Genomic DNA, 17,656 nt, shown 5'->3' on the forward strand with positions numbered 1-17,656 from the left:
ATTACTTGAAACACAAAAAGGGAAGTTCTGTAAATGAAGACGATGATTGGATCACTCAGGATGTTGATGAGATGCAATGATGCAGTGAAGACAAGTTTAAAAACACTGATCGAAGACATTCACACATTTACACAGTAGCTGCAGGTGAATATGCAATTTCCCGCGTGGAGATTAAACAAAGCTGGATGTAATATGCAAAGTGTGCGTTGTTTGTTCATGTGTGTGGCTGTGGTTGTGTAAATAATGGTTTCCTTTGTTTAGACCTGTTCGTATCACCAGTTGACAGTCCCTCTGATAATGTTACAGGAGTTAATCCACCCCTCCTCTCCTCCATGACATCTTTCTGCTTATTTCTCTCTCTAATCTCAAACTCTCCCTGAGGGGTGCATGTAAATATGGAGCCCAGCCTTTGTTTCTTTGGCTAAGTGCATGGATGCAGCCTGCTCTGAATTACTCTGCGTTGCTCTGACACTGTGCTGGAATCGTGTCTGTTTGCGCTGTAACAGTACAGAGGTTTGTGATTTTAGAAATAAGAATGTCCACATCTTTTATCACCAATAACCTGATGGACCTTGGACATCTGGGCTTTAATTTCACATTTAACAGGATGTTCCTAATTTGTGGCAATGGAGATGCTTTGACTTCACTTTTGGGAAACAGCCATTGTCTCTTATCAAACTCTCTATTCTGTTCCTTCTCATAATCTGCTCAATTAACCCTGACAGTGGAGGCAGATTTATCTGTAAGAAAGTGTCATAATGTTGGAAACAATTAGACAACGAGTCCTTGACTCCAGACAGTAGTAAACCAAAGCAGGCTTTTCATTTCTGGCAAACATTGATTTTAAAGGATGAAATGACAACAGATGCTGGTGAATTTTGGCCCAATTAGTGGTGTGGTTGCCAAATCTGACAGACTAATATTTGCAGCTGACTTGTTTTTGAAACAATAATCTTGTCAAACTGGGTCTCAAATATGCACGTATCTGACATTGTGCTGAAATAATGAGGCAAAAGCTTCTTCTGCAGTGCAGAAAATCAACATCCTCACTTGTTGATCCATTAAGAAGACAATAAAAAGAAAGACACGGTGGTGCAGTGGTTACACCTGTCACAGCAATAAGGCTTTTGGTTCAAATCCCGGTCTGGCCAGGGGGCTTTCTGTGTGCAATTTGCATGTTCTCCACATGTAACATTGTTTTCTTTGGGTACTCCGGTTTCCTTCCACAGTCCAAAGACATGCAGTGATTGGAGACTCTAAATTGACTGAAGGTGTGAATGGTGGTTTGCCTCTCTGTGTTGGCCCTGTGATTGGCCGGTGAGCTGTCCATGGTGGTCTCGCTCAATGTCAGCTGGGATTGGTTCCAGGCCCCCAGCGACCCTTTAAAAAACAATAAGCAGTGTCGATAATGGATGGAAAAATAAATGTCATTGTTCTTGCATTTCAGTGTAGATGTAATTAGTCTTTGTATTGTAACGGATAAATGTAAGAGCAGACCACACACAGACTTTTTTAGCTTACATCCTGTTTTAAATATATATATATCTTGGGGGCATTTTGTTTTTATTGATGCAGGTGTGGGGAAGACACAAAGCAAAGGGCCGGATATGACCCGAACCTGTGGCCGCTGCAGAAAGAATCAAGTCTCCGTATGTGGGGCCCCCACCAGCTCGCCTGGTGTATGAGGGAATTTTCCGACATTATATTTGAACTTTTAACAATAGATGAGAAAAGGTTTTAGGTTGAGGGCCAACCATTGTGTTGTGTGGCAAACACAGCACTGTCCTGGGCGGTCTCTGCTGGAGTGTCAAATGCATTATGAAGAAAGGACAGAGCTGCTGCTATCACCTTAAACTCTGATATCATACAGGAACAGTGTTGTTTTACACAGAGGTCAAGATTTTTGGCTTTTAAAGTAACATAGTCAGATTTGGTAATGACGGGGTCCTTGGTCGTGAGAGTAATTTACTTTAGATTACTAACTACTGGAAATATGGTTGATTGGAGACGGGCTGTTTTCGTCTCATATAGGGCTGTTTGTGAAGTTACTCACTTTTGTTCAGCTGGTGTGATGCGGGACCGAGTCCTGGCAGCCGTCAAAGCAGGTGGTAGATGAGCTGTAAACATGTTGTCCATTGCTTACGCACTGATCTGTCTCTTTTCCTCTTTCGTCTCATTGAGAATAAACCTCCCCGAGACACCAACTTCACAGCAATCAGTGTTTCTGCTTTTTTTTCTGGACTCCTCTGGAGGCTTCCAGTCCTATTGAACTATGAGAGGCTTCTGGTGTGTTGTGTCTTATCGAGCTCCTCCGAGGGGCTGCAGCTCCCTATGTGTTCTCTCTTATTGAACTCTTCCCGGGGCCCGTGGAAGCTGGGTCTGCTCGGCGGAGCCCACTAATATTCCTTAATGATGTGGCATCTGTCTCTGTCAAACTCGCCGCCGCTGCAGCCAGACGCGGCCTATTGCGGCTGACTTCACAGAGAGATAAGCAGTCCTCTCTTTTAGACACAGACGGAGGGACAATAACATCAACACCACCGAAGAACATCAGCGCTTACCAGCGAACACAGTGAAAAAAAGGTCGACAAATAAGTGTTGGGGGCAGAAAGAAATCTTTTTCCTTTGTTATCATTTATGGTTTTGGCTGTGTTGATGACAGGAGGAACATCGTGAAAAGTCCAAGGTGGCGCAAAACACCAGTCGGTATTGAAATGTTCTGCTGCGTTTTCTTTACAATGGAAGTGAAGCTGAGGAGCATCGGGGTCGACATGCGGAACAGAGACCTCTCTGATGAGCGTCGGCTGAATCAGCATACCACTTTTTAACAGTCATTTTCTGGAGTCTTGCCACCCTCTGTCTTTCCATCTGCGTGTTTACAGAGACACTCAGAGCTTGGCACATTGCAAGCAGTCATCATGGCTAATGATGGGAATGTGACGTGTGTGTGAGCTGCACAGAGGGTGTGAATGTGAGTTTAGCGCACATGTACATTTGCATGTCTCACTCTGTGTGTCTGTGTCTGTGTGTGTGTGTGTGTGTGTGTGTGTGTGTGTGTGTGATTCTCAGTGTGTACTTGAGTGTGCCGCCTGCCAGAGAAAGCATATTGGTGGCAATTGGCAAAGTTACTTCTGCCGGATCCTGTGTGAGCGCGAGCAGCAGAAGGTTGGATTGGCTGTCGGTGGCGCTCTGCGGAGCCACCTCTCCTCTTTTCCTGTGAGAATGACAGCCCGACACACAGCGCTGGCCAGGCGTCACGACTTCCAGCCAACAGCATGACTGATTAACACTGTTATTTGCTCCACAGCATTTCCCATGAATTATCATTCCTCTTTACAGAAATGATGGGCGTCACGGAACAGACACATCCATTTTATTTGTTCTTTCTATTTTGAATGCACAGTTTTTTTTCTAAAATGCTGCTCAGAGCTGACATTTCTGTACAGTTAATGGCACTAAAACACACCCATAGTCTCTTAGTGGGAAAAGAACGCCAATCAATGCACTGAGACTTTATAGATCATTTAGCTTACTGGGGCAAACGGTCTGAGTACCTCTTGCACCATCGACTATGTATTACTCTTATGGGATTTTTGTGTACATTGAAGCAAATCAATTTAAGCGAATCGATAAAACAAAGTTAAATCAAAACTACATTTTTATCTCCACTGATATTTAAAGACGGTCGGATAACAGGTCTGCTGTACTGTAAAAACACAACTGAGTAGATACAGTACAAATGCAATAGTACTGAATGTGCTCTTATACAAATAAAAGGATTTAAATTTTAGTTTTAATATTATCATGTCACATTAATATTTCTTCTAAATTTAAAGACTTATTTTATAGACTTAGAAAGTGACTTCTTTTTGCAACAGTCGTCCTCTGCTGGTCATTTGAGAGAATGCATGTTTCAACTACTTTTGCATTGGCTTCACTTTCTCGACCTGGAGTGGAACATCAAAACCAATTAAGTGTTCTACCTCCTCACTGTGGTTGTACAATGCATAAAACATTTATCGATATATTGAACTTTCGTTATATTGCTGTTGATGAAAACTATTAGCATGTTTCTCTATGTTTCTGGTATTTGTACCTTCAAGAAGCTCGCCTCAGCTCAAACATTGCATATGGTTATCAGTCTGCTGCTTCTCCTTCTGCTTTGCCATTACCTGTGAGTGAGTCAAGCTCAAAAACCCTCAAATATAATTTCTGGGTGGGCTAATGTGCATGAGGGCCTTCAGTGATGATGGTCACTCCTCTCCAGCCTGTAGCTAAAAGGGATTTTAAAGCCCCTCCAGCCTGTCGTGGCAAACATTACCATGTGCCGTCCGTCTGCGTCAATTGCTCCTGCAGCCTAATGCTCGTTGGCCGGCTGCTTCTTTCTGGGCCCGAGCTCCGTCCGGTTGACAGCGCCCCTCAATCTTCTCTCAGATAGGACAGGGACCTCATCTGCCCCGTTACAGGAGGATGTAATGGCTGACCTGTCAGAAAGATGAGCGCCATACACCCCTATCTATCTTTATTTGTCTCCCTTTTGTGTTTTTATTAGTCCACAAGGAGTGATAGAACGGGAAATGGATTTCCTGAGGAAAACACCCATAGTTGATCGCACACAAAAACTGATGCTAGTGCTTTTTATTATGTCACAGCCCATGATACATAATAGACAGGCACAGATCACTGGAGAAGGGAACAAACTGTGTATGTGGATATCTGGATTTCTTTACTCATCCATCCATTATCTATATCACGTATGCTTTGAGGGTCACATGGGGGCTGGAGTCAATCCCAGATGACATTGGGTTAGAGGTGGGCACAAACACTGGGCAAATAGCAAACTGCACACAGAAAGGTGCTGGTTCGAACCTAGAACCTAACCACTGCCCCACTGTGCTGCCACTGGATTATTCTATGGGCCCCAGTGAGACAGATGACGTTGGGGTGAAAATTCCTATTCAAACCATAGAGATCTGTTTGATTACCTCCTGACGTTTTCACCCCTGTCTATTTTGTTTTTGGTTTAGGGAACCGATATCTACGAGTGTGTGTAATTGAGTGCAGATCCAAATATAAATCTCAATCTAGTGAATTTAAATGTGATTTCAGAATATCAGTAAATTAAGTCAGTAATTATATGTTGGACGACTCCAGCTATAGCAAAGCATATTCTAATATATTCAAAACACAGGCAGTGTTGTTTCAAATTCGTTGGAACTTGACTTTTGGATAAAGTAACAGCCCCAACTGTAACCTGTATTTTTTACCTGGACCCACTATTGATGTTGTTCAAACCCAGTTTGATAATCCTTCGGTCTGTGTTTTTGAAATGGGGGCTGTTGGCCATTTATTAATTGTGTGTGTGCTGCAAGTTGTGGACCACAGAGACACTGGTTGACTTAGTTTGTTAATGGTTTGCTGGCGTTATGTTTTGAGGAGGTAATTAGGCAGTACATTTTCCATTGAGGCTGTTTGATGATTGTGGTATTAGATGCTGCACAAATACCCAGTACACTGCTGACGTTTCAATCCCTAAATACTAAGGACAAGTCAAGTTTCTTCATCCAGAAGATATTTTTAAAAAATGGGATTCACAAAAAGGACTGTGTACTGTATACTGTGTATTAAAACAAAACATTTTTAGGAATCCCTACATATTGCTCTCTCACTTCTATCTTTTGTTTCTAAGCTCGGAGCAGACGAGGCTCTGTCTGTAATGTCCCTGAGACGGTCATGAATCTTCCAGAGAGGGAGGCAGAGGCAGAGAGCACTACCACACATTAAGGAAATGAATATTGATTTAAAAACAAATTTGACATGGTTTTTAAATCGACTTGAAAATGCATCGCTTATAAGAGTCAGGGGTTTATAGTCTGTCAATGGAGCGGAGAAAACTTTGCTCTTGTTTTATGGTTTAATAAGATTCCATTAATGGCTTCTTCCACCTTGACAAAAAGCCCTCTGGAATGGTGTGCGTGTGTGTGTGTGTGTGTCACTGCGGTGATGTGTATGTGAACATGTGCAGCAACGCTCATTTGTGCAAACGTTCACGTGATTATTTTTCTGAGGACCGCCTCACTTAGAACTGAAGGATAATGACGGATATACTGTGTGTGTGTCTGTCTGTCTGTCTGTCTGTCTGTCTGTCTGTCTGTCTGTCTGTCTGTCTGTCTGTCTGTCTGTGTGTGTGTGTGTGTGTGTATGTTTGTGTGTGTGTGTGTGTGTGCAGAGACTGTTAAATCGCAGACTAATGACTTTTTAGGGATGAGGAGCCCAAGCAAAAAAAAATGAAACTAAAAGATTTGAACCACCTGTTTCACTCGTCTAAAAACATTTACAGATACAATTTTTTTTTCTGACGCATTATTATGGAGTCTGCAGATTTCACCTTCAGGTTTCACTTTGAGAAGTAGAAGTGTTGTTTGAAACTAAGCAGGATCCTTGATTCCCTCAGAGGGCGGCCAAAATAAGACACCAGGCAATCTCACCAGAGTGCTCGGCTGGCGCGGGGGGAGCGTCTGGGGCCAGGTTTGCCTGCTCGCTGGGCCAGTGGAAGGAAACTGCCTCTGGCTGCCTGCCCAGCTTTCGGCTTGACAGAGATGGATCGTATGGACCCCAGTGTTTTCCTTTCCTAATTGCTGCACATCAACACATCAATCCCACAGACGTGATATTTCATAACAGAGAAGGAGATCATTACTTTGACAATTTTAAAGGAATTATTCAGTCAGGAGACCTCGGACTGTGCTGATTTCAGTCATGTTTGATCGAACTGATACGTGAGCTGTCGCGTGTTTGTGTGTGTGTGCGCGCGCGTGTGTGTGTGTGTGTGTGTGGGGGTGGATCAACAATTGAATATCAAATACCATAGACAGACTCTGAAACCTAAGGCCACAATTGCTTTGTTTAATTAATGCATAACCAGATCACATGATACATGCAGACAGTGTTTCTCTCACTCTGAACAGAACCAACTGAGAATGCAGGGTTCTGCAAGAGACTGGCAAACTGCAGTGTTGTAAAGACTCACCTTCCAGTTCTTTGTGCCATATTTATAGGCCTCAACCGATGAAGGACAAAATTGACATGAATATGAAAAAAACGAATAAACAACCAAACAAATAAATGAAAACAATCTAGCTGAAAAGGGCTATTTTTGTATCCCTACATTTATTTATTTATTTCTGTATTTCTGTGTTCATTTCTTAATGTATGAAAGATTAACTCAGTAAAGCCAGATTATTTGTAGCATTGTGATCATCGGATCCAGTAGTTTTTCATTTTCTAATTCCACATTTATTTATTTATACTTCAGTTATTTTTTTGTCCCTCATATTGTTTATTTTTCCAGTTTTACTGAAAGCTTCCATGTTTGATTTGCAGATACGTTGTTGTCAAAGTGCACAGTCTCGCTCAGTGAATGAAAGAGATGGATAACATCAAAGGAGTAAAAAGTGTAGCGTGTCCACAGGTTTAATAGCCGTTTAATGACACATATGTTAAGAGAGTATTGTTTTACAGATTTTGTCATTTGTTTTAAGAGCAGTATATTCCTGAAGCTCCAGTCTACTATTGTAAACTAATGAAAAGCTTCAGGTTGTATAATACTTGGCAGAAAAAGAAAAAACATGAATTGTAGCCATGGTCTTGAATTGTGATGTCAGTTGTCTCTTGTCTGGTCAATTATTTCCTCTGCGTTGGAACAGACTGCTGTTAAGGCTGAAATCAACTTCTTTAAAAGTCTTACTTTGACCTCAGAAACACTTCAAAACTGAATTAAAGTCTGTGTTCTGCCAAAGTGTTTTAGAAGAGACATCAAGGTTTTCTAATTAATTTTCAAAATGACTTTTAAAAAAAGTATATATATATATATATATATATATATATATTACGACATGTCTCCAAAACGTCCTCCCACCAGTCTGAAGATCAATCATATTTAATGAATACATACATCTGAAACATGTATGACACCTTCTCTTCAGGCTGCTGTGGAGATGAACCTTCGAGCTGTAGATTTGAACTAAAGTCTGATATTCTTGATTTCTACTTATTTTTAAATGCAGTTTCTATCTGTAAAAACCACTGCAGTTTATCCTCATATCAAGCGTTCAGTATCAAATGTCTAATCACTTGAGTAAATGATGGTTGTTTGATTGAAGAGGTCAAATTTTAGTTAATCAATGTATAAGGCCGATTAAACCAACCACACAACATAAGTGAATGCAGCATTTCAGACTGAATACGACACTAATTGCTTTGAAATATTCAACGACAACAGGCTTTTCCTGGTTTTCCTCAGAGAGAACTATACAAAATGGGTTTTACGGTGTGAAAGTGGGTCTTTCTGTGTCTTAGGGCAGCAGGATAAGTGTTAATCCCTCAGGCGTTGCTCCGTTGTAGACTACAGATCCTACAGAGAGCCGCGGCCGCTGAGTCAGCCACAACTCTTCCAGGGGTAGCAGACTAATCTCCCAAGTACCTTCCTCTGTCAGTGGTCCAAGCATCTGTCATTCTACCTCTGGAGGCCCCTCCTCCCCAGACATCTCAGTTCCTCCTGGCACCCAAAACCCATTTCTATGACTTCTTTTAAAAGGTTTGCAAATTTTGAGTGTGCGCTTTATGGGTCTTAACCGGTGACAGGATATAAAGATGGATGACTTGTCTCCACTTCCTCCCACTGTCCATAAATGAAGCCAAAATATCCTGGTTGTATCCACACTGCCATCTTGTGCTGAAAATAAGATTTGGAGCCAGTGTCGGATCGGGGGGGATGCAGCCACAGCACCGAGGTCGCGTCTATACATTCGCTCCAATCGTGATGTTTATCCCCATTTTTATAGCATCCAAAAACTAATTAAAACCAAAATGAACACTTGCACAAACATAATTGTGATAAGAACTACCTAAAATGACAGAAATCATCTTTGAGAAAAATGTATTCAACGTGTTTTTTGACCTTTTTGTTTGCGACAGTGAGCGCCCTCTGCTGGATCACTTGGAAAAGTAAAGACCCGTCCACTAAATGGGGGAGGCAGGGTTTATGACCAATACTACAGCCACCAGGGGGCGATCAAGATGCGTCATGTTGTTCATCTTTATAAACAGTCTGGTCTTAACTGGTTCTAATCTGTGTGAAGCTGTAATAGTTCTTGGTTAGTTGCAGTTTCTGATTGTAAATAATTCCTACTTTCACTTCAATATGGGGCAATTTCTCTATAGGCTGCTAAAAATTCTTGGGCTTGTCGTGTTTAGGATATTCTCCATTAAACCAGTGGATCAATTCACCAACATGTTGTCACCAGGCTGTAAATAAGGCTGCTTGCCGTAGCTTTAAAAGAGTTAACATTGTGGAGATGGAAGGTGTTCACCCAGCAGTGAGGATCTGCTGGAGTGCGTTTGTGTTCATTTAATTTGATCCTGACTGCCAGACTGCATCTAGCTCGCTAAGTGCTTTGCCATTAAGCCTCTGTTCTGTGTTTAATTCTGCTACAGGGCTGACGCTTATGGGTATAACACCAGGCTGTGTACCGCCCGCTTTGCAGTAAATGTTTACCATCTCATTGCTTGTGCTACCTCTGGAATAAGCAAACCCACTCCTGTGTGAGCCTGTCAATTGAAACAATGGCTCCGGCCGCCTGACCTTTGATTCCCTTTTGTTCTCCATCTGCAGATTTACAATGAGAAGAAGAGCCAGTTCGAAATCAAGAGAAATAACCCCAAGGACTTGGTGGAGCGAGTGGCCCGGGACATCTCCAAGCTGCTCAACAGTAAGAGGAAAGCCCTGGAGGTAAGAGGCTGATTCTCCACACGTTGTAACACCTGCATGTGTACACACACACTCTGTACTCTAGTCGTGCACAGGTAACAAACATACTGCATCCTTTGAATTTCTTGGAAAGCCAAGTTTCTGTTGATACAAATACATTCAGTGACCTTTATTTATATATATATAAATCGAACATGCCTCATTGTGTGTACACGCTGAATTAGAAATCAAATATAATTTTTCACTTTGTAATCATCCTCTTCTGTGTTTGTTAGCATATATCTGAAAGACAAGAGAAAATGTGAAAGTATTAGAATAAAAAAGGCAATAGAAAGTGATAGATCCCAATACTTAAATTAAAATACAGAGAATAAGTACATTATATACACCTTTCACTACGGACAGAATAATATTGGTAGAGAAACACCTGAGTAAAGTGCAGTGGCAAAGGATGATTGAACTTCCGTCATGTTGACTAACAGTTGAGTGATTGAAGGATATTGACTTTATTCCTTCAATTTCTTGAAAACAGTGTATTTCCTCTGTATTGTTGCAGTACTTTTTTTCTGCTGAGCACTTTTGAGTTTCTTGTTTTCCTGTTCAGTGTTGCCTGCATACATTGTGTAGTCTGCAATGTAGTCAGTTATTTCAGAGGTTATCACTGCAGCGTCCTGCATTCTTCAATATAATTATTCCCGCTGTTATGTTCAGACAGTTCTGTGATTATTCCAAAAAATAGTTTTGCTCTCACAGTGAGGAACCTCCGAGAGAGGAAGAGGAAGAGGGGAGGGGACTCAGAGATGAGAGTAGTGACAGGGAGGGAAATAAGGGAACGTGTAGACAGAGCACTGTGGCTGGGAATCATCAAAGCACATTCACGATAACTGGTTCTCCACGGTTCTCCACGGTTCTGCAGGTGAACAGGTGAACAGCTCTTTGTGCAGCAGCGGTGACGCAGCTTCGTGGTTCTGTGGACTGAGTCCTGCAGTCGGTCTTTTACAGTGTCAGAGTGAAAAGCTGCAACCAGCATCACCACAAACCAACAAACAGGCTAGAATAGAACGTGCACTGCACTAGTTTGTGCTAATTCTGAAAAAAAACTAGAATACAATACAAGTGTTGCTGTCTGCTGTGCAGTCGTCTTATAGCGTAAATATCTTTTCAAGTCACCTTCACACTTAAAATTACAGGACGTTGAGGGTTTGCAATTCCCAAATTACCTAATTATAATTTGTATTCTTTTGCTATTTAAACCTTAATTTGTCCTTCCCTTTTTTTCCCCCTCCTCAATGGCTGTGAGAAAGTCCTTTTAATCAGTCTGTGATCCTCATCATCTCCACCCACACATACACACGCTGCACACACACACACACACACACACACACACACACACACACACACACACACACACACACACACACACACACACACACACACACACACACACACTGATTCCTTTAAATCAGTCTGATCAGCTTCATCATGCTGCAGGAGCTACACACTCAATACACTGAGATGATAGAATCTACATATATTCACAACCCTCTTTCTTGCTCTAACGAACACCTGAGGTTTCAGATCATATGTGTGTGAGTTTCTCGTCTGTGTCTGTGAGTGCGTGTAGGGTATAATTTGAATTTCCTCCATGTGGCACCTCGTTTAAGAACGGCCCTGTTTGAGGCGCTGTCCACTTTCACTTTTCTCTGTCTCTGCTAAGATTTGGTCACTCAAGGCAAGAGCATGGAGGGTGTTTTAACACAGCTGAATCCTCACAAAGGGGCAGGAGTGTATATCTTTCGAGAGCATGAGGCCTTGTGGGACGAGGCACATTCATGCCAGGGGGAAGCAGAAGTCTCTCAAAGGCACGGTTAATTCCCCGGCTTGGATCCTGAAAGGGAAGAGAAGGTGTTACTGTACGTCTCCCGTGGTCATGTGTAGGATTGGATTTGGAAGAGCAGAGCATTGATCCTCCAACCCAGTTTTTCTTTTCAGTACCACTTCCACCTCTTTCAACACACACACACACAGACACAGACACACAAACCCAAACCACCCCACCCTAACCTCCACAGGCCACACTGTCACCTCACATCCTGTCTGGGAGATTCACTCAGGAGGGAGGAAATGAGGTGAAAAAAGAGAGAGGCTGGAATGAGAATGTCTCCCTGGGGCGTGGAAAAATCAAGAAAATGATGTTCAGAAATTCATAGATTTAAAAATGAGCACAGAGCGGGAGGGAAGTAGAGAGGGAGCAGAGGATGGCGGTGGGGGGGGTAGATGGAGGTAGAGAAAGAGTTTGAGGAGAAAAAAAAAATAGGAAGCAGGGGGAAGAGAGCCAAATAAAAAAGAAATTGCAAAAAGGAAACGAAGAGCGCAAGCAAATAGGGAGTCATTAGTCATCATAGAGTACAAACCTCAACAAGACGTATGCTACAAGTTCATGCGTTTCTTTTTAGCAGGTTAGGATTTTCAGTTTTCCCTGGAACAAAAAATTCAAGACAGTATGCGAATATATTCATGTGGACTTATTATTCATACGAGGAGAAAAGTGAAAGCCATGTCTTAATGCAGTCTGTAGATAAGAAGGTCTCTGCTCGGCGCTGTATTGACAGCGTTTTATATTCCAGGCTGTTTCTACCCCCTGTAATGGTTATTTAGTCCCATATATTGCCTGCCACACGTTTAAAAAACAGGAGGTGAACGTTTGTGTGTGTGTGTGTGTGTACATGCACAGGAGTGTGTGCGCGTGCAGGAAGAAATTATTCTTCTGCAACCTATTTAAATACTGCTGCGGGTGATTCGTTGTAATTCATTTTCATTGCTTTGGATTTAGTTGCTTAAACCTTAATTCCTTAATTACTAACACATTTTAGTCATTTAAATACTGTGTTTGTGCAGTCAGGGAACGGGACGGAAAGAAAAGCCCAAATCCAGGAGGTGAGCATTTAGTTGTTAAACCTGCTGTGGCAATGAAGCTGGAATTATTTCTGCCACGGACAAGATACAGTTTGTGAAATGCAACAGTTGGAAACGGTAGTTTAATGAGCACAAAATGGTCTTTTTATATCCTGCCTTTCAGATGAAATCTCCACATTTTGCACAAAATAATCCAGCGTAATGAAATTGTTATCTAATATCTACAAAAACATTATTTAAAGTGCAATGTACTCGATGTTCCTATCACTCTAAAAATAGAAGCAACATGAGCAGACTTTATTTTTTTGTTTATTCTTTCCCTTCACTCGTCTCAATCTCTTCCACTCCACGTCCCTGTCTGCTCTCCCTCGCTTCCCTCTGGCTGCAGCGATCTTCTCAAACAATGATCTGATTCCACAGTCGCAGTCGCCAAAAATTAAAATGTAACACAAACCCCCGGTCGGCTGACAGGCTTCCATGTTGCCGCTGGACAGTTTCTATAAATCCCTTTGTTTTCTGAAGCAGGTCGAAAAATGTGACACGGAGAAAAAAAAAAGAAGTCCTTTCATGGTTGAATCTTTTGCTCATTTCGGTGGCTCTGTGAACTGAAGCAAACGCATGGAGTCGTTGTGTTTCTTTATTACGTGGACATCAGATTAGCTGACGCAGCTGCCGGTCACATAAGACTTCCTGACTGATAATAATGATTCGATGATTTTATCAGCTGGCCCATCACAGATGCTCTATTGGCATGTCTGGTATGAAAACTTGTTTTTTTTAGAACATAAGGTAGAGAAAGATTTGGTTCATTTAGAAATGGGGAAAGTAACAGATTAATCATTTGTTCATCTGTCCAACTGTAGGTCTCAGTGTCCCTGTGTGGACTGAGCACTAAATGTTAACAAGAGTGGTAATATCAATTTCACGGCAGGCACTGATAATGTGTGATGAAATAAGTTTGTATACATATTTGCTTTGCTGTTTGATTATATGTATTTTTTTTTGTCGTTATTCATGTGAAACGGTACTGGTGTTGGGACACAAGACAAATTTTGGAATAGCATTTTGATGATAAAGCAAAATCTTATCTCAGCTAATTTCGATTTGTCCTCTCCTGGCCTGGGACAGGTGAACAGAAACAAAACACACAGAGCAAAACCTATAATCTCCAGTACAAACCAATGACAAACAACCTAAGAATATTAATACAATATCAGTCGAGCTCTAATATCTGCACTGCTGCTGTTGAATGAGTGTGGATCACAGAAGCCTGTGACGGCACATTCAAATTAAATTGAGCATCTTGACTTTTTTTTTCTCTAAATTGTCAAACAAAGATAATATCTCTTTCACTTTAGTGTCACTACTCTCAGTGCATTAATGTGCAGCTGAGCACAGTCTGTGTTTGTGCACTGCACATTGCATGAACCAGCGCTGTCGGTATGAGTTTCTTTGTAGTGGCGGGTGAGCAACTCACCTGAGTGCAGCTACGAGAGAGTGTGTGTGTGTGTGTGTGTGTGTGTGTGTGTGTGTGTGTGTGTGTGTGTGTGTGTGTGTGTGTGTGTGTGTGTGTGTGTGTGTGTGTGTGTGTGTGTGTGTGTGTGTGTGTGTGTGTGTGTGTGTGTGTGTGTGTGTGTGTGTCTGACAGGCCTTTTAACTGAGATCAGCCAGAGAACACAGCCCTCCACCTAACCTGTCATGTGTAGAAAGCCAGACAGGTGTGTTGGACCTCCCGGACTGATCTGAGCCCTCATCCCTTTCCCGTGCGTCTCTTCACAAGGCTCCATATGATCACCACAGTGGCCTGAGATCAGTTTGGCTCCCCCCTCCGAACCAACGGAGACCCCACAAGCATCCTGTGCTGCTGTCAGTCAAAGGCAGGCAGAGTGGAGCTGTCAGTCAGGCTGCTGCTGGGATTTTTCCAGCCTCGGGGAGGGAAGATGAGGCCAGGAGCTACAGACGGAGATCATGTTACATTCCCATCAGCCGCCGCACAACAAAAACGACCATTGTCAATGCTCTTAAGTTCCGATTTCACAGAGGAGGCTGGTGGAATAGAGGGGGGACTAAGGTGGGTCTAATCCAATTACACAGATCTCAATACTATTCCAATACCACTTACAAGCTGAGGGATGGATGCCTCTGGGCTGCTCCCTGCTTGATGGATACACACCCAGCACTCCACTGGGATGTTACTGAGATGGTTGCAGGGTCAGGGAGGAAGGAAGTGTCCTAACAAGCCACAGGAGTTTGTCTGGAGGTTGCAGCAGCAGACAAACAGGCACAATATAAGGCAAAGCCCCGTCAGCGCTGAGGCCTTTCAGTGGCTTAGATCTGTGGCTCACTTCACTAGATTGACCCATAGATCTGATTCACTCTAAAGGTTTATGTGCAACACATAAGCGGATGTGCAGCAAATACTTTAGAGCACAAGTGAAGCTGAAGTGCGGCGTAGTCTCAAATGGGCTGTTCACACCTGAGGCAGCTTGTCTGATGTTGAAATAAAAAAGTGTCCATAACCATCCATTCTTGATACTGTCTGTCTCCAGTTCATCACTTGCAATATGCCTTTTATATATTTTTCTCTATAGCTTCAAATTACCCTTTTATTCTATTCCCCTCATCTGACTGACCCTCTGTTGTCTGTTGCTTTATGATCAACAGCAAGCAGATTGATGATTTATGTCCCGACATTTAAAACCAGTCACCATTTTGGGGGACATGGTGAATGACACCAAAACAAAAAATCGAATTATGTAAGAAAATGTATCTTTGACCTTGGAACACGCATTTATATAAAACTAATGAATACAACCCCAGAGTTTACAATAGAGCTGTCACCTTTTCCAAAAGTCCAATTTGAACTTCTCGGACATAACATGCATTTTGTTCAAACATATTAAAATACACTGCACTCAGTCAGACAAGGTTGAACACCTGAAGCTTCTCTGCTCAGTAAACAGGTCAAGAGGGTATGCAATAGGTCAAGCTGATAGTGTGCACCCTCTGCTGGATCTTAAGGCAAACTACTTAAGATGCTCTGATGTGCTTCCAGACTGTTATTTTGAATTCAAACCTGTCGTTACAGTTCAAGTATGAACTTTTCCACAAAAGGTGACAGCCCTAGTTTCCAATGTTATGCTAAGATAAGCCAACCAGTTTGTAGCTGCTAGTTGTAGCTTCAGATTGAGTGCACAGATATGAGACTTGTATTGATCTAATAATCTGACTCTTGATGAGAGAGAGAGTACCACAGACTTACCAAAAAACTTGGTGTACTGAGGAAGCCTTGCGGTAGCAGACAATGAGTAAAGATCGGTTACATTTTTAGATTTTGAAAATATTGTAAAGAGAACAGTTGGCATTATTCATCAAACAGTAAGGGTCAAATTATTTTATTGAGTCACAAAGTGAATTTTTCTGCAGATACAGTGAATGAACCTTAGGAGATATAGTTTTTTTATCATAGCGATCAAAAACTACAAATTGCACATGACTCGTGGGCCTGTGTGATCGGAGGGACTTTACAGTGAACCGAAGACGATGGCGGACAGTGGGCGGGCTCGACTCTTCCAGAAATGACGGAGATTTTCTGTGACTTTGCCGTCACGCTGATCGGGATCGCAGGGGAGCTCGGACAGGACACTGTGCAGGGACAGCAAAAGTGTACTTGACAGAATTAATCAATCATACAGCGTGGGCCTCCATCTCCCCCTGACCGTGGAAACTAAGACGACACAGCCGGGTCAGGGACTGGGAGGGAAGGGCCGCTCCAAGTCATCGGTCATCATGTTACGTTTGTTAATAATTCACTGAGACACCGGCTTGCGCGCTACACGCACAGCCGACACGCACTCTGAAAGGAGTCTGAGCCAAACGTGAGCACAAGTGTGAACATTTGGAGCTCACTGGTGAACTTTAAGACCTGTTCACACTGAGCTCACCTTCACTAAACTGATATGTTTGCATTTCTGAGAGTGGTCAAAAAACCCTCTGTGTCACTACGTCCTCCAGTTGTACCAAAATGAAACTAAAATATCCTGGATACTCCCCATCTTGCATTTTTTGCCGTCACATGGAGCCAGACTCTGCTGTAGCGATCTGATAATGGAGCTTTGGTATCGAGGTCCTGCTGATAAATGTGCTCGACCAATCGTGAGTCAGTCTCAGCTGTGAATCGTGACATTTCATCCCATTTTTAAAGCATGAAATTACTAATTAAAACCAAATTGACCAAACAAATGAGCACTTCAGCAAACATCAGTGTGATAAGAACTACCTAAAATGACAGAAACCATCCTTGGGAAAATATCCTTAATGTGGACTTTGAGTTGAGGAGGTGGGGCTTATGACCTATTCTGCAGCCAGCCACAAGGGGGCAATCAAGATGATTTGGCTTCACTCTCATGGAGCTGTCAGGTCGTCCATCTTTATAAAGTCTATGCAGGGTTGACGAGGTGCTGGCGGGCAAAAATCTATCATAACTAAACTTGAGGTGAGGCTGCTCTTTTTCTCTTTGCTCCAGTTTTATTAAAATAAAGATGAATCTTTAAACAAAACTGTTAAGTGTGTAACTTTAAACCATTTAATGGTTTGAGAAATGAAACGTGTAACTGTGTATTTATCCATTTTAATGATAACTCGCTTTATACACTTATATGTTCATGGTGGATAAAAAGCAACAACGGGAAATCAACAGTTTAATTATTGTTAGTGTTGCAACTCTGCGACTGTAACCACCTCCTTGTGGGTTGAGGTTGATGACTTGAGTCACCAAGCCAGTGAGTTCTCAGCCGCCTCAGTGCCTGGCTTTAATTGAACAGGCATCCGGCACAAATAACCAATTTATAACAGCTAAATTTAGCCTTCAGTCTTTTAAAGGGCCACCAGCCCTCAAAGCGAGGCTCCTCCGATCCCACCACAGTGAAGCTGAGGGGCGAGAGCTGTCACTCACATCTGGATCGGTCCTCG

The 17,656-nt window shown here is 42.4% G+C and overlaps 1 protein-coding gene across 3 annotated transcripts in view; it reads left to right on the plus strand.

Moving 5' to 3' along the window:
* cacna2d2a (calcium channel, voltage-dependent, alpha 2/delta subunit 2a) overlaps positions 1–17,656 on the plus strand; it is a 147,741-nt gene that overhangs the window by 29,378 nt on the left and 100,707 nt on the right. For all 3 annotated transcript variants that reach the window (XM_035151978.2, XM_035151979.2, XM_035151980.2), the window contains exon 3: positions 9,674–9,790. In XM_035151978.2, the coding sequence (XP_035007869.1) occupies positions 9,674–9,790 (117 nt within the window). The remainder of the gene's footprint in view (positions 1–9,673; positions 9,791–17,656) is intronic.

Source organism: Hippoglossus stenolepis, chromosome 3 (assembly GCF_022539355.2).
Source record: "Hippoglossus stenolepis isolate QCI-W04-F060 chromosome 3, HSTE1.2, whole genome shotgun sequence".
Lineage (NCBI taxonomy): Eukaryota > Metazoa > Chordata > Actinopteri > Pleuronectiformes > Pleuronectidae > Hippoglossus > Hippoglossus stenolepis.